Source organism: Maylandia zebra, linkage group LG15 (assembly GCF_041146795.1).
Source record: "Maylandia zebra isolate NMK-2024a linkage group LG15, Mzebra_GT3a, whole genome shotgun sequence".
Lineage (NCBI taxonomy): Eukaryota > Metazoa > Chordata > Actinopteri > Cichliformes > Cichlidae > Maylandia > Maylandia zebra.
The window spans coordinates 32,919,077-32,947,076 of NC_135181.1; the positions used below are offsets into that span (position 1 = coordinate 32,919,077).

The 28,000-nt window shown below is 39.7% G+C and overlaps 1 protein-coding gene across 3 annotated transcripts; it reads left to right on the forward strand.

Moving 5' to 3' along the window:
• Window positions 1-78: 78 nt before the first annotated feature.
• On the forward strand, window positions 79-28,000 carry map3k7 (mitogen-activated protein kinase kinase kinase 7). Of its 3 annotated transcripts, none has more exons than XM_004564705.3 (18): window positions 79-366; window positions 890-1,009; window positions 1,128-1,238; window positions 1,317-1,382; window positions 1,462-1,507; window positions 3,933-4,071; window positions 6,145-6,269; window positions 7,050-7,178; window positions 7,505-7,635; window positions 13,429-13,510; window positions 17,152-17,282; window positions 17,642-17,789; window positions 18,530-18,610; window positions 22,644-22,711; window positions 23,300-23,399; window positions 24,071-24,132; window positions 26,068-26,183; window positions 26,436-28,000. In XM_004564705.3, the coding sequence occupies exons 2-18, from the start codon at window positions 917-919 to the stop codon at window positions 26,614-26,616; spliced, it is 1,809 nt and encodes a 602-aa protein (XP_004564762.1). In that variant the 5' UTR covers window positions 79-366; window positions 890-916; the 3' UTR covers window positions 26,617-28,000. The 3 variants fall into 3 exon arrangements, with proteins under 3 accessions (XP_004564762.1, XP_004564763.1, XP_012778327.1); XM_004564706.3 differs by having other exon boundaries at window positions 939-1,009; XM_012922873.3 differs by lacking the exon at window positions 18,530-18,610.

A 28,000-nucleotide genomic window follows, 5' to 3' on the forward strand; every position in this document is an offset into this window, starting at 1 on the left:
AAATGCTTCATTTTCTGAAGCTAATGCATTACGCTTCCGTACCTTTTTTGGGTTTCGGGGGACAGAATTACAATACGCACACACTTCCTGGTGGAGCTCCCCCTCTCCCCTGCGAAGAATCAAAATACATTCCTAGCAAGCCAGCTACACAAGTTGTCAAAAAGTTATGCTTGTTTGTCAAGTGGATAGACAAAACAGTTTTTTATAAAAATGGACGTTATTCCAGGTTTTTTTTTACATGAATAGTAGAAAATATCCCCATGTCCACATAACCGGCACTGGTGACAAGTCATCTACGAAGAGTTGGATTGTTGAAGCTAAGAAAGTCCTGGTAGCTAGCGTTACCAACCGGGCCAGCCAGCTAACGTAAGCTGCTATTTTAACAGGCCTCGAATTGCTTGTCTTTTTTAAGGTTGTGTTGTGACAGTGTCAGACTCTGGTGAGGAATGGTGTAGTCTTATTCTGTCGTCCCAGATCTTTAATTATGCAAAAAGCTAACTTTAAACACTTATTTTCTCCAGTAGTTTTTCGTAGCAGCTGCATAACTGAGCTAGTTATGCTATGCGGTTAGCCTTGACTGCATCAAGGGAACTGACAGTAGGTAGGCAAACGCCGATCCGTTTTTCGGTGCTTGACAGCCGGCCAAAGAATGACAATTTGCCATTTTTGAAGGCTGTAACGTGTTTGTTTTATTGAGTAGCCATGTCTCCTTACGGCATCAGTCATAATTACGCAGTTACGGTAAAAAAAAATAAAAAAAATAAAAAAAAATACGACTGCGTAATTGCAATTGATGTCTTGAAACCTATCTAAGTATCCTTGTGCTGATTTATTTATTATTTATTAATATTGAGCTTTTTACCTATGTGTTGTTTGCTCGTTTTCATAGTAAGTTACTAGCTGACCTAAGCTAGTAATGTCTCTATCGTTACCACCAGCGGAAATGCTTGAAACACCACCTGGGTATCCCTTTGAAGAAATCAATTATGAGGACATTGAAGTTGAGGAGGTAACTTGGGATTATTTTTGCTGTTTTTCGTGTCACTAGCGCATGACAACAGTTAGTGTCAGCTCGATGAAGCTCTTACCTAGTGAGTGTAACTTTGATGCTAACTACCTGTTCTCAGGTGGTGGGGAGAGGAGCTTTTGGGGTCGTCTGCAAAGCAAAATGGAAAGGAAAAGATGTTGCAATCAAGACTATTGAGAGTGAATCAGAGAGGAAAGCCTTTATTGTTGAGGTATTTTTTCGTTATTGAAATATTCTCAAGATTAGTTCAACAGCCTGCCTGTGTGTAACCTTTCCTTTTCATCTCCAGCTCAGACAACTTTCACGTGTGAATCACCCCAACATTGTGAAACTGTATGGCTCTTGCAATAGTCCAGTAAGTTCACTAGGATAACAATGACTATTTGGTCTATTTGGTTGATTTTGAGTTTTTGATGGTGTTCTTTCCACCGCAGGTTTGCCTTGTGATGGAATATGCAGAAGGTGGATCATTATATAATGGTGAGTCAATATGTTTTAATAGAAAACACTATGGTTGTGTTACATGTTACACCATTTATTTTGCTTTGCTAGTAATGAACACTGCTTTAGACAGACACAGCCCTGTTGAGTTGATCCTCCAGTTGTTTGCATGTTCAGCCACTTTTCTGATTCGTTAGAAGTCCATGTTTGCACAGCGACATGCAGTCCTTACATGCACATACCTAAATATTCAGATAAACCTGGGAACTGGTGGGGTATAAAATTGATCAGTAATAAAATAATTTGTGTGCGTACAGTTAAGACAGTTAAATTAACATTTTCAGTAAGAATGAAAATTGAGTATTTGAACCTTCTGCAAATAAATTACATACATATATTTCTTACAGCCTTATTTTCAAATAAGTTAAAAGACTTATCCTATGTATATCTAGGCTTGTTGTTTCTTATGTTTACCATGAGTGCTTTTATAAGCAATTTGTTGTCATGTAGCAGCAGAGTCTGGGATTACTGGATGTCAGATAGGTGCAGGTTTATTTGAATTTTTCCGCCTAATGATGGCCTCCCTTTCTTGCGAAATCTCTTTCCCCCTAACTTTCAAACCATGAAAAGCAAATTCAACACTTCAGAAATGAAATATCATGAAATAAGAGGGGAGCAGCCCTCACCTGGCCCAGCTGGCCAGGTGAGGGCCAGTTTCCTGGCCAGGTGAGGGCTTTTCCTCTGCAAAAGGGGGACAAATTTAAATCTCTGACCTCAACTAAAAGGTCAAGGTCAGAGGTCAAGTTTTTGAAAATCTTGTGAATGTGATAACTCAAGAAGGATGCCATTTTTTTGTTTTAAAAAAATTGAATTAAAGCTGTCTCCACTTCAGTCACAACTGTTTTATATATAATTCATTTTGGGTAGCATTCAGAGACAAAACATCAAAAACTTGTGTCTTAAACATTATGGAGGGCACTGTTAGTACTAATTTGTATCATGTTCATAAAATATTCTGTGCTCAGTTGTACTTAAAATTTGCCAGAATTGTTATGGGGCAAATTTCGCTGAATTTCAGTGAGTTTGGGGTTTTCCCCTTGTAGCTATCAGGTTTACTTGAATGAGGTTTTGGGACAAAGTAGTTTGCTGTTCTTAGTGGTTTGCTTATAATACATTTTCATAAACTACATTTTTGGACATAGTTTTGTGGGACATTGCGGGCAGTGAAGCAAATATAACAAATGCTGAGAACTATCGAAAAGTCCTGTTGTTCTTGATGATATTGCGTGTGTTTGTGCGCAAATGGAATTCCTGGTCTCTGGCTTTGGCTGGCAATTGTTGTGATGATGGAAATATGCTTACACCAATGGCATCATGGTGGACATGATAGTGTAAAAATGACTGTGTGAAGATGAGTTTGAAATTAGTTTTGCGGAATAAATTTGGACAAAATGAAGTGTAAAGTGAGTTTTTCTAACAAGGCTGCAGATAGCTCAGTTTGTGTTGTGATTACATTTCATGGTGAAATATGCTGACACTTTGAAATCCAGTCATAAGATATTGTTGAAACAATGCTTTTGGATGTCTACAAATTTAGAGTTTGAACCTCAACCTCTTTTCCACTGCAAATGAGACTCTAGGCAGTTTAGTCTTACTACAGAGTCAGGTCACGTGTATATGGTTGAATGAGAAAATACACATTATTTTATATCAGTTACTCAAAATTAATGTCATTAATATTATAATTTTTTCTTAAAAATATATATGCTGTTAGAGGGTCATTGTGGGTATTTAATGTGCATATATGTTTCTTCGTGTGCTTAGGCCTTGTATCTGTTAGCTGTTCTGGCGAACATTTTTGGTTGACAGAATGTTTATTAAGGGTCACCCTTTATTGATAATCAGTAATGATAATATCCCCAATGAGTTTGAAATTTTATGTTGACAAACACTCATTTTTATTTTTATTTTGATTGGTGAACTAATATACACTCCTGGGATGTCTTGTAATACTCGATTGAATTTCAAATTAACCTAGTAAGTTGTAAGATATTTCTCCAGCATTTTTAAACATGCTGCTGTCATTTAAAAAAAAAAACATTAATATGAATTATATTTTTAAATATGATTGTATAATAATGATCATTATTTACAGGTATTCTGTTCCTCCTGGTGTCAAAAATACTAAATTATGTCTTGGAAGCTGTTAATGTAACACTCTTCTCCTTGTGAAAATAACACCAGGCTGTTTCAAATTTATAACATAGGTGCATCTGCTGGGACACTGAGGGCTAGTAATAGCTTTTTGTCAGTACTCTTAAAGAAGCTATAGTGAAAATGCACATGGGTGTTTCAGTCCATATGACAGTGTCATAATTACTATAGGGACCCCACACTTTGCCTAGTTGGTTTGAAGGTATGCTGTCTGTGGTCGCTGTTTGAGACTGTGTTTTCTTGTCCACAGTACTGCATGGTGCTGAACCCCTCCCCTATTACACTGCTTCCCATGCTATGAGCTGGTGTTTACAGTGTTCCCAGGGTGTGGCCTATCTCCATGGCATGAAACCAAAGGCTCTCATTCACAGGGACCTCAAACCACCCAAGTATGCACCTTTTCACCTCACACACTCCTTTATGTTTCCAGCAAATTATTTCTTTAAAGTAGTTTGATTCAGTTTGTACTATATTGTGTTCTTGTTAAAATATCTGGTATCTTTTGAGAAACATGTAGAGGCTTTTTTTTTTTTTTGGCATGGCATTGTAAGCCACTTAGTTGAAAGTTACTCAAGATATTAACTAGGGCTGCCACAAACGATTATTTTGATGTCGACTTGTCACCAATTATTTTTGCGATTAGTCGACTAATCAGATCATGCATCCATTGGACGTAAAACGTACAGCTTATTGCACCAGCACGCATCTGCTCTTGTATAACTAACTCATTAGCTTACAGTTTGAAGTGTTTATGGTATGTGCTAACTAAAAATAAAGACAAGATGATAGTTTATTAAATTTTAATTAAATCTGCAGGTTGTTTCAGTGAAGTTTAAATAAACTCAGCCGCCTGCTCCTTGCTATCTAAAATATAACAAGACACCGGAGTATATTCTCGAGCATCTCACACTTCTGATAATCAGTTGTTTGCTTGACGTTTATTCAGCTGTGTAAAAACTATAACTTTATTTCTCAGCCAAACCGATTTACTCAGGAACAAATAAAATACTAAAAAAGCCAAACAATAACATTTTTAAGTTCTCTAAGTGACTTATATTACATGTTTAACCTGAGTAGTGAAAGACGGCGGTGGGTTTGAAAACGATTTGCCGGGAGTCCGGTGTTCTCACAGGCTCTAATGAGCCTTGAACCCCGGCTAACTATCGAGCTGGTGAGACGTATGTTACCCACTAGCTATCGAGCTAGTGGGTAACGCACGTCTCCGAAAACGTCAGAGCGCTTTTGAAAATATGTGGTGTCTTGATAAACTGAGCAGATATTTGAGGTTTACACAGCTACATTCTCACCTGAAAATATGTTAAACTTTATTTTGTGACCCAAAAAGAATAATAAGAGTAATATTAAAACTAACTAGCTGCCGCCATTGTTGACTACTGCGCTGGGCCGCGCTATGAATTCTGGGGCACAGCTTCTTCTTCTTCGGGGTTTAACGGCACCTGGCATCCTTGTACATGCAGTGCTGCCATCTTCTGTTTCAGTCCGTTATTACACTCTTAAATCCTACTACTTATTCCTGCGTCTTTTGTGATCTTACAAAGCTTCAAACGACGCGTCGAGTATTAAATCAGTCGTCGACGATTTTACTAGTTGACTAATCGTGACTAGTTGACTAATGACTAATGAAAATGAAAAGCAGTGGTTGCAATTCAATCTGGCAGCTTCAGGATTCAGGGAATGGCATTACATGCCAGCAATGTAAAATCCTGATCAAAGGAAGTGGTAAATACCATGAAGAAAACCTGTGTTATCAGCATATAGAGTTACTCGCATCTTCTTTATAACAGCTGGATCAGACTAACACACCCTCTATAAATGCCAACTCTTGCAGGGCATCCACACAGGATGGAAATCTCATTATTATGTGAAGACTGTCTTTATTCTTATTGCATGGTCATTTCCTCTGTGGAAACCCTTTAAATGTGTTGCACTAAAAAAAAGAAAACGTGGAAATACAGAATAGTGGTAGATTTGATGTAATTGTTTACTGCTATATAGGATGCAGTAATTAATGAAATATGTTGTGATATCTGGATTATATTCCATTGTCTCAGAAGGACCAGAGGCAACACTTCCAGCATTAATTAAAAAAAAAAAAAAGCAAGAAAACTAACCTATTACTAGTAAGTATTCTGTAGGAAGAGAGGACCAGCTTACCTGTTCTGTGTAGATCATTTGGAGAGTTTATAGAATTAATGAAGCCTCTCATAGTCACAAATTGTCACCTATCCAATATTGTACAGGAATTTATTTCCTGCATTATTACTATAGAATTTCCTTTGTCTCAAACAGTCGTAAGAGCCGAGCACTGTCATTCCTCTAGTACTTTTTAAAAAGAAACATTTTAAACCAAACCGGGCTGAAGTTAGTTACAGTTAGTCCTATGTTGTTTAGTTCAAGGCACTTTTTTGCTGCTAACAGGATGTATGTCTTCCTTGTTTCAGTCTACTTCTGGTGGCAGGAGGCACTGTGCTGAAGATTTGTGACTTTGGAACAGCATGTGACATTCAGACACACATGACCAACAACAAAGGAAGTGCAGCATGGATGGCCCCAGAAGTATTTGAAGGCAAATATGAGTAGTATTACAGCTGTTTGAAATGTTTTCCTATTTTTTGACCAAGAAAAACTGAGATGTGTTTTTCTAATTACCTCAGCCTCATCATCTTTGTCATGTTTCATCTAATTGGAGATGGGTCCTGCTATTATTATTATTATGATTATTATTATTATACTATATATTACTTCCACCATACTCTTATTTATTGATAGTAGCTACCGAACCAGTGACAGTGAGATGATGAATGGAGTCATGCTGTACTGGCTTTTCTTCTGTAAACGCAGAATTTTTGTTCTTACACAACCAAGAGCCTAATGTAAGTCTACAATAAGAGACTGTTTAGAGGATGTCACAGGGAAAGATGAATTACTCCTAGTCATTGCCTTGTTTTTGGATGCATGTTGCAAGACTCCAGTGCAATTAAACAAGCCGCTTTTGCCCCCTCAGTGAACCCTTCACAACTAATTTGCATCAGTGTGGAATGTTATCAGAAAAACCCAGCGCAGCAAGTTTGAAATAGGTGTATGATGTGCACTTTAATTCTTCAATAACAGGCTCCATAATTAAGCAACACAGGAGCCGTTCCTTGGTGAAAATGGCTCCCTTATTTTCATCCTCCTCCCCACTGAAAGCAAGAGAAAAGCTGCTGCCTTTGCCAGGCACATTCCTCGCTCTCTTGTCAAATGTTCCGCAGAGAATTTCCTTTATCAGTCAGTGATGTCAGACTGAGCCTTTTCCCCCTCTTTGAAAAGGACCTAAGTGTTGCTGTGGGTTTCTTTCTACTCACAGGCAGCAATTACAGCGAGAAGTGTGATGTGTTCAGCTGGGGAATCATTCTTTGGGAGGTGATCACCCGCAGGAAGCCCTTCGATGAAATCGGAGGGCCAGCTTTTCGCATTATGTGGGCTGTGCACAATGGTGAGTCACTCTTCCTGTCTGACTGTGTGGGTCTGTGTGTTTGTTTGTGGTGGGTGATGCAGAGGTCACATCCAGCTGTCGGCCACTAAGAGTGCTCAGGCATGCATGCTAGAAGATTGTCAAAATAAAGATGTTGGCAGAGGGGGTAAAAGACATGTTGACCTTTTCAGCTCTCCTTGCAGTTTATTGCATCCTGGATGCAGCACTACTGACTCAAAAAATGGGAGGCAGTAATATATAATATTTATTTCTCTTGTGTTGTGTGATGCAGATATGTCTTTCCCTGTAACTGCGTGTGACCAGTTATTTCTTTTTATTGTATTCAGGCACAAGACCACCTTTAATCAAGAATTTGCCCAAGCCCATTGAAAGCCTAATGACTCGCTGTTGGTCCAAAGACCCCTCTCAGCGGCCTTCCATGGAAGAGATAGTGAAGATCATGACTCATCTAATGAAGGTATTCTGCCTTGTGTACTTTTAGTAAATTGAAGTAAATGAATCAAAAAACTGCAGTCTCCGGGGGTCTCATCAGTTTGTTAAAATTAGGGATGTACACCTCTAGCTGACAGCAATGTTTAATCATTGCTGTCCTTGCTTGTCGGCACCAGAAAAAGTAGCTGGTCGAATATATTCTAAACATATTAGTTTATAAATGGCAGTTACCAGTCCAGAGATGTTATGACTAGGGATGGGTATCGTTTAGGTTTTATCCGATACCGGTGGCAAACCGGTACTTTTGAAACGGTGCCGGTGCTTAAAAAATGGAAAACACATACTTTGTCCAAAAACCTCTCATGTTTATCTGTTTTTTTGTAAAAAGATAACAATGTTAGCCTTTTATGCAGCTATAGGTCATATATGGTATCACTTTTGGCTGGAAGCAGTGCTTAAACAATGGAAAAAACACAAATTTTGTCCAAAAACCTCTCATGTTTAACTGTTTTCCAATTTTTCTTTGGTCATTTTAGCCTTTTTGGCCAGGGTGAAGGGAGTATCTGCCATCAAACAAGAAGACAGCCGCATGTAACTACGACGGTGTTTTCTAGTTTACCTTACATGCATTAATGTACAATTACACACGAACAACATTAAGCTACTCACGCAGAGAAGAACGGCTGCTGCTGCCATCATCATCAGTCATCATTTCTGCTACACTGGCAGGGCTAGGGGCCAGGGCTCTCCTCTTCCGTTTCTTGGGGGATGTTGATAACTCCGGGTCCGATAACAGGCACCACACACGGAGTAGGTACGGTGCATTTCTCGGCTTTAAAAAAAGCGGTATGCGTCGCCAGGTGTTTCATCAGATTCAAGGTGTTACCTCCTTTGCACAGTATCACCTTAAAGCACTTGTTGCAGGCTGCTGAGTTTGCATCTTTTGCTGTGAAGTACAGCCAGACTTTTGACTGCTTCACCTTGGGCATTTTTAATCTGTAGCTCTGCTCTAAAAGAACGTACGTACCTGGGCCCACCTACTATCCTTGGAAACATAAAATGATTGGCTAGAATCTGAAGTGTATCAAATCTCAGGGGAAAAAAGCACCGAAATAAAGCACCGAAATGTGCGCTGCTTTTCGGTCTGGTTACTACCGTTTATGTCAGAACCGGTGCCACCGGTACCCATCCCTAGTTATGACACCACTATCCATCTCTCCCTCTATCTCTCCGGTCAAAGGGGAAGTAAACAGGCGACGAGTATTAAATGGTGAAGTTGTGCAGATTTTTGTGCTTTTTCAAAAAAAAATTGAGCAGCTGTATTTTTGCCGTTCAAAATTAATAATTTCATTAAAACCAAGCAACCAAATTTTGCACCAGGGTGTGGACACTAGCATGAAAGAAAACAGTTTAGTCTGTTTTGCATTTGGGCTGATATATACACCATTTGTGAAAGAATGGGGCACTCTCAGGAGCTCGGTGTATTCCAATATGGTATCGCGATAGGGTTCCGAGTGTGCAACAAAAATGTCCTTGCTACTAAATATTACACAGTCAACTGTTAGTGGTATCATAACAAAGTGGAACCGATTAGGAATAAACCTTGTGGAAATTCTTCCTAAAGGAGTTGAAGCTGTTATAGCTACAGGAGTAGGGCTGCACGATATTAGGAAAACCTGCGATGTGCAATAACTTTGATCAATATTGCGATAACGATATGACTTGCGATAAAATAAATAGCAAAAAAAAAATGAAATGAATACATAATTTCCATAATGGAAAAATACATAATTTCCATTTTACTGCAACAGTTTATTTAAAGAAAGCTGCTGTATGAGCAGTGTATGAGCAGTGTAACAACAAAGTGCACTTTAACATTGAAACATTACCCCCATAAAAAAAAGACATCCTTCCCGGTCTCTATCATTAGTTTTAAATAAACATAACTTAAATTATACTGCAAATGATCTCAATGCAGTTGTTCATCATTTTACCACTCACCAAGTAGTTATGATGTAAGTCAAAACTGGAGAGGAAACTTTACTGTAGTGCTTGCGTAGTTTTCAGCTTGGCTTAGTTCAAACATGACGGTCTTGCAGCATGTTTCGTACATTTGTGGAATGGCGACATGGGAAATGTAGTTTCGTGAGGGGATGCGGTATCTCCGGTCCACTTTATGTATTAGACTGGTGAAGCCCTCTCTGCTAACTGTATTTATAGGCATCATGTCTTTAGCCAAAAAATGTGTAATGGCCTCTGTTATTTCTTTATACCGCTTCGACGTTTTCTCATAAGGAGTTCCACTTGAAAAATCTGATACAGAGACTGCTGTTGGATTGCTGTGCTCTTTGTCTTAACATTAGCAACCTTTGTTTGGCTAGCCCTATCTTTCTGGAACTCTTCAAACAGTTCTCTGTGGTTGTATTGAAGATGATGGTGGAGATTAGTCGTGATTCCTCTGGTGGTTGCCACAAGTGTTCAGGAAGTTTTGCAGAGTACCTGTGTTTAGAGAACGTCGTCTTTATCAAATCCAAAGTACCTCCAATTAAGCGAGGTACTATTATTATTATTATTATTATTATTATTATTATTATTATTTATTTATTTTTTTTTTTTAAGCCACGAGTTCATAGTCAGTAGCATTCTTGTCATGTGTCTCGCTCTCAGCCATTACAACTCTGACTCGTTGCTGCAGTGTTGTTCACTCCCCACCTCTAATCCATGTGATTGGTTAATGCCGTGAAGGGCTCTATTCGACTGATCAAATGTGTAAAGGGGTTTCTTTTATTGGTAAATTCTTTAAAGCACGTGTGTAAACATTTTAAGGTACCCAATTATCGCCGTTTACGCCGTCTTTTGCGATGGGCCCATCGCACAGGCTGATATCGCGATGACAATAAATTTTCGATTTATTGTGCAGGCCTATACAGGAGGCAGGCCAACATAATTTTAAACGCTATTAATTAAGAATGGGACGTTTATATACGTGTGAACTAAGCCTGGGCAATATGAGGAAAATCTAATGTCACAATATTTTTTTGATTATATCATGATACACAATATATATCACGATATGTTTAAATAACCTCCAAAAAACAAAAATTGTTTTCAACCATACAGTGCCTAAATTTGCACTGGTATGCTCATTCAATATTTATTTTTCTGCTTTGAATACAAGAAATCTGAATGAATTAAAATGTTTTATTTAAACCATTTTTTTTAACCATCAGTTGCACGCAGAGGTTTTTGACCAATGACAATACTGTCACAGCAGGTGGTCAACACTAGACCTTTAAAAAGCAAACAAAAGATCATAACGAAAAAGGACATCGAGTAATAATAAAACAATTGAAATTGTTCTTTTGTGCTTATAATATATAAAAATAGTAAAATTAAAATGTGATGACCCCAAATTACAGAAAAAAAAGTCTAGACGGTGACTATAAAAACGATTGACAAAGAATCAGGTATCACAGCTGTTTTATTTAACATTTTCTTTGGTGTGTGGGAAGATGTTGACATGCAGAGTTTAAAACATTCTTCATTTTGCAGTGGATGACTTTTCGGCTGTTGGAATACATTTGTGCTACTGCTTCCCGTTTGCGGCAATAGTTTTACGGCACATTTTAACCATTTAACACCATTTTAACAGTCTTACATTGATACCAAACGTGTATACTAAGAGGTTTGAGGGGTAGCACTGGTGGCCAACAGTATTTTTGAACATTGATGTAATTATGCAAATTATAGATAGTCTTGTGTATTATTTTATAACACTTCTAAAATACATCATTCATATGTTTGAAAAACCATTATACTATTCTAAACAAACCACATCTTTATTCATATACAGTGGGGCAAAAAAAAGTATTTAGTCAGCCACCGATTGTGCAAGTTCCCCCACTTAAAATGATGACAGAGGTCAGTAATTTGCACCAGAGGTACACTTCAACTGTGAGAGACAGAATGTGAAAAAAAAAAAAGCCATGAATTCACATGGTAGGATTTGTAAAGAATTTATTCGTAAATCAGGGTGGAAAATAAGTATTTGGTCACCTCAAACAAGGAAAATCTCTGGCTCTCACAGACCTGTAACGTCTTCTGTAAGAAGCTTTTCTGTCCCCCACTCGTTACCTGTATGAATGGCACCTGTTTGAACTCATCATCTGTATAAAAGACACCTGTCCACAGCCTCAAACAGTCAGACTCCAAACTCCGCCATGGCCAAGACCAAAGAGCTTTCGAAGGACACCAGGAAAAGTATTGTAGACCTGCACCAGACTGGGAAGAGTGAATCTACAATAGGCAAGCAGCTTGGTGTGAAAAAATCAACTGTGGGAGCAATCATCAGAAAATGGAAGACATACAAGACCACTGATCATCTCCCTCGATCTGGGGCTCCACGCAAGATCTCATCCCGTGGGGTCAAAATGATCATGAGAACGGTGAGCAAAGATCCCAGAACCACACGGGGGGACCTGGTGAATGACCTGCAGAGAGCTGGGACCAAAGTAACAAAGGTCACCATCAGTAACACACTACAACGGCAGGGAATCAAATCCCGCAGTGCCAGACGTGTTCCGCTGCTGAAGCCAGTGCATGTCCAGGCCCGTCTGAAGTTTGCCAGAGAGCACATGGATGATACAGCAGAGGATTGGGAGAATGTCATGTGGTCAGATGAAACCAAAGTACAACTTTTTGGTATAAACTCAACTCGTCGTGTTTGGAGGAAGAAGAATACTGAGTTGCATCCCAAGAACACCATACCTACTGTGAAGCATGGGGGTGGAAACATCATGCTATGGGGCTGTTTTTCTGCCAAGGGGACAGGACGACTGATCCGTGTTAAGGACAGAATGAATGGGGCCATGTATCGTGAGATTTTGAGCCAAAACCTCCTTCCATCAGTGAGAACTTTGAAGATGAAACGAGGCTGGGTCTTCCAACATGACAATGATCCAAAACACACCGCCCGGGCAACAAAGGAGTGGCTCCGTAAGAAGCATTTGAAAGTCCTGGAGTGGCCTAGCCAGTCTCCAGACCTCAACCCCATAGAAAATCTGTGGCGGGAGTTGAAAGTCCGTGTTGCTCGGCGACAGCCCCAAGACATCACTGCTCTCGAGAAGATCTGCATGGAGGAATGGTCCAAAATACCAGCTACTGTGTGTGCAAACCTGGTAAAGACCTATAGTAAACGTTTGACCTCTGTTATTGCCAACAAAGGTTATGTTACAAATTATTGAGTTGTATTTTTGTTATTGACCAAATACTTATTTTCCACCCTGATTTACGAATAAATTCTTTACAAATCCTACCATGTGGATTCATGGATTTTTTTTTTTTTTCACATTCTGTCTCTCACAGTTGCAGTGTACCTCTGGTGCAAATTACTGACCTCTGTCATCATTTTAGGTGGGGGAACTTGCACAATCGGTGGCTGACTAAATACTTTTTTGCCCCACTGTATACTGTGCTATATAGTGTCAGAACTATAGTAAACGAAGGTCACTTAGCAGTTGACCAACCCTATCTCTTTTCTGCAAGGTAAATATGGCTTTGTGTCAGTGATCTCTGGTAGATTCATTCTTGGTGTTCTCTTAGTGTTTGAGGTTGTAACATTAAGCCAAATATAGCTTAAACTTTCCATATATTATTTATTATATATATTACATATATATACATAATACATATATTATGTCTCAAAATATCACCAAGTCCTACTCTCCTGAATTAATTATACTAATAGGATTTTTTTCATTCATAGTAAGCCTGAGTTGAGAACTCCCAACATTATGTGTTGTTTTCATTCTTTTTGCAGTACTTCCCAGGGTCTGATGAACCCCTTCAGTATCCATACCAGTATTCAGATGAGGGACAGAGCAACTCTGCAACTAGTACAGGTACATCTCATGTTAAGGTCGTGTGAAGATGATGCTCTAGATTATGTTTAAATAATTATAGTTCCTCTTACTGCTGCTAATTGCTTTTCTTTACAGAAAAACTATTATGTGCGTCGTTAACTTGCTTCTTCTACCACATAGGATTTTTTTCCTTTGTTAATTCAAACTGTTTTCTCTGCCTGCACAAATACCATGGATGTTTACAAAGGTGTACCATGAGCAGCATGTTGTTGACCAGCACAGCAACTCCAGTGTATCCTGGTATCTATACAGTTGCCCAGTACTGAGCTCAAGGTCACATGTGTTTTAGAAGTTCTCAGAATAATATACCTTCAAAAGAAAGCAGCCTTGGCTTAAGTTTGTGGGCAAATGATTGCAGTAAAATTCAGGCCAGTACACATAACATTAGCAGCTGGATTAACATTAACATGAAGCAGTAAGATAGATGTTCCTAAGTACATAAGTACTGGAGTACACCAAAACATCCTCAAAAGCCAGACATCATTCCGCGATCCAAGAAAATTCAGGAACAAATGACAAACTAAATAAAGCCATATCTAATTCAATTCAATTCAACTCAAATTCTTTGTTGTCCCAAAAGGGAAATTAGTTTAGCAACAGGATAAAAGTAAACGCAACAATAATATAAAATTACAATAATAGTAATAGAAAAGCTCTGGGACTCCAGAAAGCCACAGTGAAAGCCATTATCCACAAATGGGGAAAACATGTAAGAGTGGTGAACCCTCCCAGGAGTGGCCACATGACCAAAATTACCCCAAAAGTGCAGTGACGACTCATCCAAGAGGTCCCAAAAGACCCCAGAAGGACATCAGAAGAACTGTATGCCTCAGTTAAGGCCGGTATTCATGACTCCACCAGAAGAAAGAGACGACAAAAGGAACATAAAGGCTCTTCTCAGTTTTGCTGGAGAACATCTTGATGATCCCCAAGACTTTTGGACAAAAGTGTGTGTCCCCTTGCATCTTGCATTACTATAACACAGCATTTCAGAAAAGGAACATCATACCAACAGTAAAATATGGTGGTAGTAGTATGATGGTGTGGAGCTGTTTTGTTGACTTGCTATAGTAAATGGAACCATGAATTCTGTTGTCTACCAAATCATCCTTGAAGGAGAATGTCCAGCCATCAAGCCGAAGTTCACTTGGGTTCTGCAGCAGGACAATGATCCGAAACACACCAGCAAGTCCACCTGTGAATGATATAAGAAAAACCAAATGAAGACTTTGGAGTGGCCTAGTCAAAGCTTTGAACTGAATTTGATTGCCATTCTGTGGTATGACCTAAAAAGCCGGTTCATGCTCAAACTCTCCAGTGAGGCTGAATTACAACAATTCTACAAAGATGAGTGGGCCAAGATTTCTCCACAGCGCTGTAAAAGACTCATTGCCAGTCATCACAAATGCTTCAGTGCAGTTGAGGGTGCAGTGACAGTAACACTGAACAGAGTACACAGAAGTGTGGCATTTTTGTGAATTTATAGGACCAGCACTGAATCAGTGTGGCATACAGTCAGGTCCATAAATATTGGGACATCGACACAATTCCAACAAATGAAACAAACAAGATGTGCTTTAACTGCAGACTGTCAGATTTTATTAGAGGGTTATTACATCAAAATCGGGTGTAGGAATTAAAACAGTTTGCATATGTGCCTCCCACTTGTTAAGGGACCAAAAGCAATGGGACAATTGGCTTCTTGGCTGTTCCATGGCCAGGTGTGTGATATCCCCTCATCCCAATTGCAATGAGCAGATAAAAGGTCCAGAGTTCATTTCAAGTGTGCTATTTGCATTTGGAATCTGTTGCTGTCAACTGCCAAGATGAGATCCAAAGAGCTGTCACTATCAGTGAAGCAAGCCATCATTAGGCTGAAAAAACAAAACAAACCCATCAGAAAGATGGCAAAAACATTAGGCGTGGTCAAAACAACTGTTTGAAACATTCTCATGAAGAAGGAATGCACCGGTGAGCTCAGCAACACCGAAAGACCCAGAAGACCACAGAAAACAACTGTGGTGGATGACCGAAGAATCCTTACCCTGGTGAAGAAAACACCCTTCTCAACAGTTGGCCAGATAAAAAACACACTCCAGGAGGTAGGTGTATGTATGTCAAAGTCAGCAATCAAGAGAAGACTCCACCAGTGTGAATACAGAGGGTTCACCACAAGATGTAAACCATTGGTGAGCCCCAAAAACAGGAAGGCCAGATTAGAGTTTGCCAAACGACATCTAAAAAAAACCTTCACAGTTCTGGAACAACATCCTATGGACAGGTGAGACCAAGATCAACTTGTACCAGAGTGATGGGAAGAGAAGAGTATGGAGAAGGAAAGGAACTGCTCATGATCCTAAGCATACCACCTCATCAGTAAAGTATGTTGGTGGAAGTGTCATGGCGTGGGCATGTATGGCTGCCAGTGGAACTGGCTCTCTTGTATTCATTGATGATGTGACTGCTGAGAAAAGCAGCACGATGAATTCTGAAGTGTTTCGGGCAATAATATCTGCTCATATTCAGCCAAATGCTTCAGAACTCATTGGACGGCGCTTCACAGTGCAGATGGACATTGACCCAAAGCATACTGCAAAAGCAACCAAAGAGTTTTTGAATGGAAAGAAGTGGACTGTTTTGCAATGGCCAAGTCAATCACCTGAACTGAATCAGATTGAGCATGCATTTCACTTGCTGGAGACAAGACTGAGGGGAAAATGCCCCAAGAACAAGCAGTAACTGAAGACGGTTGCAGTAGAGGCCTGGCAGAGCATCACCAGGGATGAAACCCAGCGTCTGGTAATGTCTGTGTTCCAGACTTCCGGCTGTGATTAACTGCAAAGGATTTGCAACCAAGAATTAAAAAGTGAAAGTTTGATTTGTGGTTCTTATTCTGTCCCATTACTTTTGGTCCCTTAACAAGTGGGAGGCACACATGCAAACTGTTGTTATTCCTACACCATTCACCTGATTTGGATGTAAATACCCTCTAATAAAATCTGACAGTCTGCAGTTAAAGCACATCTTGTTCATTTCATTTGGAAACCATTGTGGTGGTGTATAGAGCCAAAAATGTTAGAATTGTGTCGATGTCCCAATATTTATGGTCCTGACTGTAAGTACACGTGAGCCTCCCACCTCTCCCAGGAGCCACAGATGCTCTGCCCCCACCCAACTCCTCCATAGAGATGGCCGTGGCAAGACGATTCAAATACAGCCTCAACTCAAATGAGACAACCACCTAAGTTTAAGCATATAACTAAGCAGAGGAAAATGCATTGTAGTAATATTTTCAGTCTATTTCAGATTTCTATATTTGTCTGTTACTTCTTTATTTTCATTATTTGATTTTTTTTCAGTGTTTTGAAAACTCAAAGACAACAAAAATCCACAAAGTTAATGTAAAGATGCAATACCGGTGAAAGTGTATATTTAAAAAAATATTGAAACTGTCTCTGTGCCAGTATAAATTTGAGCAGATAGCCCTTGTGCCAAAAATTTACTGCAGTCTTGTTCTCGATCGCTCCTTTCCTGCCTGCCTGCTTTGCTGTCCTGATATTAAAACTGATAAATAAATTTAACTTCTGTCCTGTCCTGTCCTGTGTCTATTGAAATGACAGGTTCATATGTAGACTACACTGGTAACAGCACAAGCTACAGAAGTGATGCGAACATGGAGCACAGTGATTCTCAAGGGAGCAATGACACTATTAAGATTACGCCTCAGTTTGCACCTCATTTCAAGCCAAAGGTAAGACCATATTAAAAAGGGACGTTTTTACTGTACATGTAATGATTTATCTTTTTTTTTTTGTCTTCTGTTGACAACTCTGCTGGTTTCTGTGTTGTGGTGTTTTTTTTAACATAGTTTTTACATAGTTTGGATTCATCATAATGCATATGTCAATGAACAATGAAACAAACATAAAGGTCCTTAAAGGACAATTTTTTATATTAGCTGTTATATTGACTGGTAAAAAAATGTATATCCCAGGTTTGCAGAACACTGAAAACCCAGAGTCAGCCATGAAGTTGCACTGATAAGCACTTAATCCTCATTTGTAATACAGTCTTCTGTGGTTCAGTAAAAGTTTCGTGTTTGTCTTTCAGGGAGACACATTAAGGAATGTGTCTCTTTCCAGAGGGGGCAGCGTTGAGAGTCTGTCAGCACGAACACAGTGCCTGTCTTCTTCTGACAGCAAAAGAATGAGTGCTGACCTGTCAGAGTTGGAGCCCAAGATGCAGTTTGCACCTGCAGGTAATGCCAGACAAAACTTGGCACAAATCAATACATCAAATACATTTAAGAAAAGAAAAAAAAGACCAGCTTAACAAAGCATATTGGCCTGATCATGCCATTACTTCAAATTTTAAAAAAAAAAAAGGGGGGGAGTGCATGCAGTATTAATATTGAGGCAGTCTTTGCTGGTCCAGTCTGGAAGCTTCTTTTTGGCACCTAGGTCGCCCTTTTATGTGATTTCATCACTTTGAATTGAAGATTGATTCCTCATTAAAAGTGTCAATATGTCTCTGAAGATAGGGCCTCTCGAAACCAGCTGTCGCTAATCTCCTTTCAGCAGATGTACTCGTGCTGTCATAGAGAAACTAAATCAAGAACTCCTCTGGTGTAGTTTCGATTTCAATGTGAATGTCTGTCAGTTTTCTTTCTTGTTTGTTTGTTTGTTTTAAATGTTGTTCACAATTAAATATAGCTTCAGTGGTTGGGGTTTCTAACATTTAATTATTGAAAACTCTGTTCTCAGATCACCTTGTTGAACTTTTCCAAAAAACAAAATGCCTGCTCTTGTCTGTGCTGAGGAAGGTAGTGCATTCTCTGCTGACTGTCTATGCAGTACTGATTCACAGCTCCTGGAATGAATGGTGCATGTTTCCTCTGCATGCACAGCTATGTTCTGCATGTGTATGACCCACATTTGCAGTCCAGCTGTGAGCATGCTTGTCCTGTATGCAGCTATATGTGTATATGTGTTTTTGCAGCAAACCCCCCGTATAAGCGAGGCCACCGTAAAACTGCATCATTCGGAACCATACTGGATGTCCCCAAGATCGTCGTTACAGGTATCACTGGACTACTGGTCTTTCCGGTGACACGGTGGAACTGGCTTGAATGAGCCTGTGGGTTACTGTCATCAGACATGGCTTTTTGTTGTGTGTCACTCCATATGATCCCCTCAAGAATGCAGATAATGTTCATAACATTTAAAATTTTTTCGAATTTGCCCTCTGATTTAAAAACACAAACCAAAAATTTAAAATTTAAAAAAACAACAACACAGAAGTCCTTGAAGCTGATTTTGGAGTTACATACATCATAGCTGTGTCATGTCCTGTTTTCTGTTTTTTCTTTGTTTGTTTTTCGTAAAATATTGAAGTTTTCTCATCTGTTATCAACACATTTGTTGGAGCTGTGTGCATATTTGTCCACTAAAAGCAAGTGGTTGTTAATCAGTACGTTATAGTCAGTATTTTGACATAGATGAGATAACTTTCCTAAGTCCTGGCCCTCTCCTGTCTCGTATATCCCTGGCTTGGCTGCAGCAAATCACGGGTAGCAGTAGTAAATTAGTGCATTTGAGCTTGTCCTTGACTTTCATGCTTAGAGGACATTGAGAAAGCATGGCTATTTTTTTTTTCCCCATTTCTCACTCACTTTCCATCCATCCACATCCACTTTGAAAAAAGTCATTTTGATTAATTTCCCTCACAGTGAGGGTCAGAGCTATTATTATAAGTTGAGATATGGATCAAAGGGAATGGGGACAACTCTGCCTGTCAGAAATACTTCTATTTTGAAGATATATGAGAGACATTGAGTAAGTGTTTCATTTAATCAAGTGGTGCAGGGAGTCTGCATGGAATTGTTATAGATGGTAAGGCACGCACCTTTGGATCTGCAAACCTGTACAAGGAAAAAAAATAACCAATTTATGTAATGAGTGTCAGTAAAATGTGGTCTGATCTTCATCGAGTCACTTTTCCATGATCCCTCCAGATCACCGCTGACTCACCACCAAACCAATCACGTTGGTGGTGAGTGAGCGACCCGACCGTGGGGTGTGCTTTGATCTGTGAAACGTTACATGTGTAACACTGTCTATGTGACTACATTTAAGAAGTGCTTAAAATATTTGAAAAATGTTTAGTGTCATCTTGTCAGTACAGAACATGACATCATCAGGTTGGTTGTTTGCAGTCAATAGGTTTATATTAGTGTATGTTATCTAACTAGTAATAGAACCAATAACTCTAAAACTAAAAATTTGTCTTAATAGGATCACTTTTCATGGATGTAAATTAGAAATTTGGGGAATGTCCTGACTATAGAAGAATCCCTTTTCCAAGTGGGTGGTGTTAAAGTTGATATCGCTTATTTTATTTATTTGTTTGTTTGTTTGTTTTAGGCGTCAGTTAATTGTGAATCACACAGGCCTAGAGATCAGTCAAATCCACCAAAATAAGTCTGCACTGGTCGTGACTTGCGACCAGTTGCAAATGGTTGCTGTGAGACTCATTGCTATAGAGCCATCCACGGAGACCTAAAGACTTCATTGACCACTGACCCCCGTGACCTGTTTGGCAGGCGATTGCTGGATGTTGCGGCCAGTCTTTCATGTGATATTAGTTGCAAAGATGTATACAGTGCTACACCAAAAGCTTCCTGGGGATTTCTTTGGTAACTAGCAGGTCGCCAACAGTTTGCATAGAAGATGCTGACCAGTCTGCAAACTACTTGCCAAGCAGTTGTGCGTTTTTAAAATGTGTTGGTTGCAACATGTCATTGCTGGTTGGTGAAAAGTTTATGCAAAATGTCACATTTTTAATCGTTAATTGCATTGTTTGCCATAACTTTGATTACAAGTATTGCTTTTTTCAGTCCATTATGAATGTATTATTATTTAGAGGCCCTGTCACACTGTCCTAGAGATTAGATAACAAACACCAGCAACCGCAATTTTAACAGGAGGACATTTTATCTTAGACTGTCCCAGTTCCCATTTAACATTGCCATTTCAGAGATTGTGACCATATATAATACAGATTAATGGTATGTTGGTAAAATGTCAAAAGTCTGATGTCTTGAATAATATTTAGCATTTTTGGGAGTCCTAAAAAGTTTAATTCCATTCAAAGCTTAGTTGATTTTGGTGTGAAGCCCAGAGGGACCTGCCTGCTAATAAAATATCATTTTAGGTTAGTACCTGTGGCTAATTGTCATGTTGTTGCTCCAACTGTCAACTCTTAGCTTCAGAGTGACTGTTATTCCTAAAGACAGATATGTAAATTATTAGTGCTATTATGAGGAGTGGTAGTAGTATTACTCCATGTACTATTGGTTGCACTCGTGTTTTGGTGCTAGTTTGTGACTCTGTGTAACATATAGGGATGGATATCGTTTAGGTTTTATCCGATACCAGTACTAAACCGGTACTTTTGAAACGGTGCCGGTGCTTAAACGGTGCTCGAATCGGTGATTAAAGAATGGAGAACACAAAATTGGTCCAAAAACCTCTCATGTTTAGCTGTTTTTATGTAAAAAGATAACAATGTTAGCCTTTTATGCAGCTATGGGGGATTTATGGTATCACTCTTGGCTGGAAGCAGTGCTTAAACAATGAAAAAAACAAAACACAAACTTTGTCCAAAAACCTCTCATGTTTAGCTGTTTTCCACTTTTTCTTTGGTCATTTTAGCCTTTTTGGCCAGGGTGAAGGGAGTATCTGCCATCAAACAAGAAGACAGCCACATGTAACTACGATGGTGTTTGCTAGTTCACCTTACAGGCATTAATTTAATAACGTGGTTAAGCCTACTCAACGTAAATTACACACGAACAACATTAAGCTACTCACACAGAGAAGAACGGCTGCTGCTGCCATCATCCGTCATCATTTCTGCTACACTGGCAGGGCTAGGGGCCAGGACTCTCCTCTTTGGGTTTTTGTGGGATGTTGCTAACTCCGGGTCTGATAACAGGCACCACACCCACAGTAGATGTGCTCGGTGTGAGGTCTCGCAGTAAGCTATCAAATACGCCGCATTTTTCGGCTTTTAACAAAATGCTGTACGTCGCCAGGTGTTTCATCAGATTCGAGGTGTTGCCTCCTTTGCACAGTATCATCTTAAAGCACTTGTTGCAGGCTGCTGAGTTTGCATCTTTTGCTGTGAAGTACAGCCAGACTTTTGACTGCTTCACCTTGGGCATTTTTAATCTGTAGCACTGCTCTAAAAGAACGTACGTACCTGGGCCCGCCTACTACGCTTGCAAAGGTAAAATGATTGGCTAGAATCCAAAGTGTATGACATCTCAGGAAAAAAAAAAGCACCGAAATAAAGCACCGAAATGTGCGCTGCTTTTCAGTCTATGGCACCAGTTCTGACATAATACCGGTACCCATCCCTAGTAACATGTGTGGAGAAAACACTGGAATTCTGTCAGAACTTGAAATTGCATGCAACTGAAGAGTCTTGTAGTTCCTGCAAGGTGATCGAGCTGATGTTCTGATTGCACCTAATGTCATCCTGGCATAGTGTTAACCTGACCAGCAGATGAATTGCTGATTACTAGAATGAGTACTGTGACATTTTGTGTTTTTGTCTGAGCCGCCCCCAACAACCTTTTTTGTATTTTTGTCTGGAGTGGTGGTTTGTGTGTATGCTGTGTTCTCTGTCAATGGCGGTTACTTATAGCCCCGCTGTTTTTGTTCTCTTCTACCCATCCCTGAGTCTGATTCTGCTGCAGGTGTCTTTATGTTAAAACAGAGTTTTTCCTTCGCACTGTTGCCAAGTGCTTGCTAGGGGGATTGTTACAGGGAGTTGGGTGATTGTTTGGGTTTCTTTCTAATATTGTTGGGTCTTTACATTTCAATATTGTGAACCTTGAACAAGTGGCACAACATAAATAGAATTGAATGGATTGGTTATGTTCCCGCCACACCACAACTTATGATGGTTAAGTAAGTGCAACTGTTACAGTATGGGTCTGGATCCCCGTCAAGCCACAAGCAAACACAGGGATTAGTCCCCCAGTACCACTATCCATAGTACTTGAGGTCTCACTCTTTCTCTTGTCTGTCCTTTACGCTTTTCACAGCCACATGTGAGTCTCAGAGACGTCGGTCTGTACAGGATCTGCCAGGCATCTGCACAGAATCCAGCCAGGTAAGACATGTGCAGAGGACCTGTGAGGTTTTAGCTTTTTGATGATTAGTGACTTTAGGGATTGAGCGTTTAAAGAGATCTAACTTAAATCACATTTTTTAGTTTGAAAGATAACAGTTAGCTTTTCTAGTTTCACGCTCTTTATGGTGTGCCCAGAATTATAGCTTCACTGTTCAGTCCTTAGCAGTTCAACAAAACCATATTCACAGATCACGTCACAGCATAATGCGATTGTCTAGTATACCATTAAAGTATCAATGCATTAGATTCATTAGTAAACTTAAAACCTGCACAATCAGAGTGCACAGTACTTTCGTGTCAAGCTTAAAGCATAACAGCCACATTGTGGGACACAAATGTGACAGAACTGCTTAAAGTGGCTGTTAAATGGTGCGCTCATTATTCTTCACTATTGCTGCTAACAAAACACTGTGGAGCATCTTCAAAGACATGACATTACTAAAAATGTCTCCATGTTGTCTACAATGAGTGCACTATTTTGCTCATATTTTGGTCCAGATGTCATTTTCTCACTCTGAGACTTGGAGGGTATTATTGACTTTTTGGCTTCTTTTGTAACCTTTGCAGGGGAGTAGGAACAGCAGTCGATCTTCCAGTCCAAGTGTGAGAATGATGCCGCCTGACAAGACAAGTGGCAGGGGCTATTTCTCCCCCGATGACCCCACAGGTAATGACAACTGCACAAATTCCACTACAGTTAACTACTGTTTACTACATTGGGTAGTGCCACCCAATGTACAGCCACAATTGAGAAGGGAATCACTGTTGAAAAGTTTTTGTAAGCTATTTGTTTGAAATTATGAGCAACAGTACAGAAATTATTATATAATTATTGTAAGTATTAAGTCTCAAACTGCCACATTGGGAAAGTATTATTAGGACTGAACATATGAGTCATATCATGTGCAGTAACAGCTGGGAACTCCTGGCATCTCAGTTTCTGATGAAAACTGCTAATTGGTAATCCTCAAAAAGCTCTCCTCTTCCAAATCCATGACAGTCTAAGTGAATTGAAACAAATCCTTTCTGGACCATATCAAAAAGTTTAGTTGCGAAGAACTTCTTGTCAGCTGTTCCCACTGAGGTATCCATGTCAAATGTCAGAGTGAAAAATTGTACCCCTCAGTGATTTATTACACATCTATTAAACACAATGACTATACCACCATCAATATCACTGTGGCCCAACTTTATAACTCATTCAGGCTACCTTTATAAATGTTAATGATTTTTCTGTTTTTTGGCCAAAGATGTGTTTAGGACGTGTGTTGCTAATTTCTGACATTTCTGTTTCTATGAAGTCCCAAAACAGCCTGTTATATATCTTTCTCCCCTCAGATACAAATGGCTCAGACAACTCCATTCCCATGGCTTATCTCACCCTAGACCATCAGCTGCAGGTACACCATCCTATCAGGCACTTGTACACAATGCACTGATGTGTAAATAATAGGGGCGCAACGATACACAAAATTCACGATTCGGTTCGATACTTTGGTGTCACGGTTCGATATTTTTTCGATACAAAAAAATGTTCATTCCTTTTTAATTTGTCATTTATTAAAATTATAAATATATATTTTAACTCAAAAGTACAGTTTTTAAATGTAATGTTGCTGAAACAACAAAATAATTTAAAAAAAAAAAATCTTATCTGGTCGAGAAATCACTCATCTTTGGAAAAGAGTTTATTTCAGAGAAATGGCTCTTTCCAAAATAAAAGCTATACTATACGCTTCTTCTGGGCTATATTCTCAGCAGCATATTAAACATATCAGGTCCCCATAAGGAGAATCATGTGCTAACGGCTGTCTAGTTTGTAGCATACGTACTTGTTGTTTTTGTCTGCTTCCACTTGTCTTTGCACTAGGATGATGTCGGCGTAAATGTGCAGTCATATTCGTTGTGTTCCCACTAGTGCTGTCAGCGTTAATCTCGTTAAAATTGACATTAACGCCATAACGCGGCAAATCTCCGTTAACGAGTTACTGCGGATCGCCCCGTGTGTGGGGCTGGACGGCGTCAACACGTTAACGAGCTAACTGTGCTAACGCACTAATTCCCAACAATGTAATTGAGCATTGTGTGGCACATCTAACATACTGTTTTACTTTTGTCCATGACGCGCTTACCTTCAGGGTCATACTTCACATGAAGACCAAAATAGTTCCAAACGCCAGATCTGAATGAGGGTGGGGGAGGTTCAATTTTGGCTAGCGTTGAGGAAGTTGCCATGTTGCAACGAGCTTAACATCTGTCTCGCTAGCTTGCGCTGAGCTCAGTGGATCTACGCTCGACAGTGCAGCCTAGACGGAGTAGTTGAACGCAGATACACTGAGCTCTCAACACAGACAGCATCATCAGAAGAAAAGTTGATAAAATAAATTAAAAATTTTGTATTGTTCGATACATATGCGTACCGAACCGAAAGCACTGTATCGAACGGTTCAATATCGATACGAGTATTGCTGCACCCCTAGTTAATAACCCTTCCTTCCCACTGTCACCAAAAGTGCTTGCTCATAGTGGGTCATATGAATGTTGGGTTTTTCTCTGTATGTATTATTGTAGGGTATTCCTTACAATATAAAGCGCCTTGAGGCGACTGTTGTTGTGATTTGGCCCTGTGTAAATAAAATTGAATTGAATTGAATTATGCTTTGTAATGTAAATGCTGTATTGAATCTGATGCGGCTCAGCTGCACTGGTATCAATTCAAGTTCACTGAGTTTTATTTTTAGAGTGCCAAATCACAACAACAGTTGCCTCGAGGCACTTAGCTATGAGGCGACTGAGGCCATGGGACATCAGCCATCTCATTATTATTATTATTTGTAGAATCCCAGTAGAGCACTACGATCTTCCAATCAGATGCTCCTAGCACAACCTAGGTGTCGACTGAAGTCCAGAGGTGACCGGGCCTTTGCAACCGTGGCACCTAGACTCTGGAATAACCTCCGTGTTCATATTCGGACCGCCGAGTCTATCCAGTCTTTTAAATCATGTCTTAAAACCCATCTTTTTACTTTGGCTTTTGATTCTAACTAGTTGGCTGTTATCTGGCTTGTTGTATTGTCACCTATTGTTTCCTGCCCTGTTTTCTTACCGTTTTGTTTTAATTGCCTCATGCTTTTACTGACTGTGAAACACTATTGTCAACTTTGTTGTTTTTAATATGTGCTATATAAATAAATTTTGATTAGATTAGATTATTATTATTATTATCCCTGAGGACATGATGCTCTGTAAACAGAGTAATGTAAATTTAAATACGCACTAGCTGATACTAATGCCTGAGCAGAATATTTTTAAACAGCGTCCATTTTCATTTCCAGCCCCTTGCTCCCTGTCCCAACTCCAAAGAGTCCATGGCTGTTTTTGAGCAACACTGCAAGATGGCCCAAGAATACCTGAAAGTGCAAACTGAGATTGCCTTGCTAATCCAAAGGAAGTAAGTGTAGTGACTAAAGTCAAGTGTTGCTTAATTATTTTTCTTAAATTCACTTTCATTCAAAGACCTCACATAAACCCCAGTGGAAGATGCTTATTCATTGTGTCTTAACTGCCAAATCTCACAGCTGTAATGTGTGAATGTTTAAAATTTTAATTGCATAAAAGCTACCAAAGCTGCATGCATAATCTCGTAACATAATGTTGAAAATGACATGCCTAAAAACGCAGCCCCCCCTGACTATCTGCACAGGAAGGAGCTCATTGCTGAACTGGACCAAGACGAAAAGGACCAGCAGAACACGTCCCGTCTGGTGCAGGAGCACAAAAAGCTGCTGGAGGAGAATAAGAGTCTGTCCACATACTACCAGAAGTGTAAAAAACAGCTGGAGCTGATCCGGGTTCAGCAACAGAAGAGACAGGGCACGTCATGATGAGACACAAACTCTGCCACTCCCCCTCCTCACCCACCCCCCCCCCCCCCCCCCCCCCCCTCGTCACCTCCACCCTCCTGCGCTCCTCAACATTGCACACCAACACTACCCGTCATCTGCTCTGCACATACACTGCTCCCAGTCCAGCTTTGGAAAGAGACCTCTATTCTACTGTCTGCTGCATGTTGCATTGTAGACCCAACAGGAAGACCTTTGTCTCCTGTACATACATTTGCACATCCTCACAGTGTCTTCTGTGAGCGCAGACCAAACAATCACTGGTCCTCCATTCAGATGAGCCCAGACACTGCTGCTGCCGCCACTGCGCTTCAGGACGGAGCGAGGTGGCTGACGTCTATGACCGAGACAACTTGCTGATGAGACGCAGGTTGTGTTTTCTCTGTGTTTGCTCTCAGGGCCTGTGGGCTAACCAGTCAGTGTCTGTTTGCGCTCCTCAGTGGTTAATGGCCACACCATCCTCCTCAGAATGTGAAACTCAAAACAAAGGCTTTGAAGCAGAATGTGCAAAAAAATCTTTCTGCAGTGCGTGCTAGGAATCCCTGTTATCCAAATCATAGCCCCTTTTTAAATTCACCCATTATCTCTACCTTTTTAATTGTGAGCATGAGCCTCTCCATAGACCTCCAGTCAGATGTGTCAGCAGAAGGAAGAGCTTCACATTAAAATACACATTAAAAAGTGGGCTAGCTTCCAGAGTAAATACAAGGAGCTGTGGTATCCCTTCTTATTTGACCTCAGTGTTGTTTTGCGTTTTGTCTTTTCTATTCAGTAGTTCACTTTGTGTCATTTGTTTGCAATAGGACATATTTTATCTGGTCTGTGAATGGCCTAACGGACAAAATAGAGGAGGGTCACCTCCCTATACAGTAGAAGTTGTTTTTAGTTCACATGTTGCCTTAGAAGTTGCCTGCATTTTAAGTGCTTGTGTTATGTGATATTTAGTGGGGATAAAAAAATTTTTTTTTTTTAAAGATATTTTTGATCTACTGAACATGAATGAAATAATAACGGAAAGAAGAGAGATAGATGTGTATCATTGAACTGATAATGTAAATGTCTGCCAGCAGCTTTATTCCCAGGACTATGAAATGTACGTTTTTTTTTCTTGGTGTCTCACATCTCGTAAGTATTTTTGCACAGTTGCTATTTAATCAGGTTATATTCAAATTGTATTTCTCATTATACTGGTTCTGGTTTTAAACATCCAAGACTTAACAACATCTTTCTTTTTAAGTCCTCCTGTTGAGATTGAATTATAACACACACACACCTCTTTTTCGAAATGTTTCATAAGTTATTGGGAAGGGGGTGCAGCATATGACATCAAGGAAGGCATTATGAAATAAACAAAATGGTGAAACGA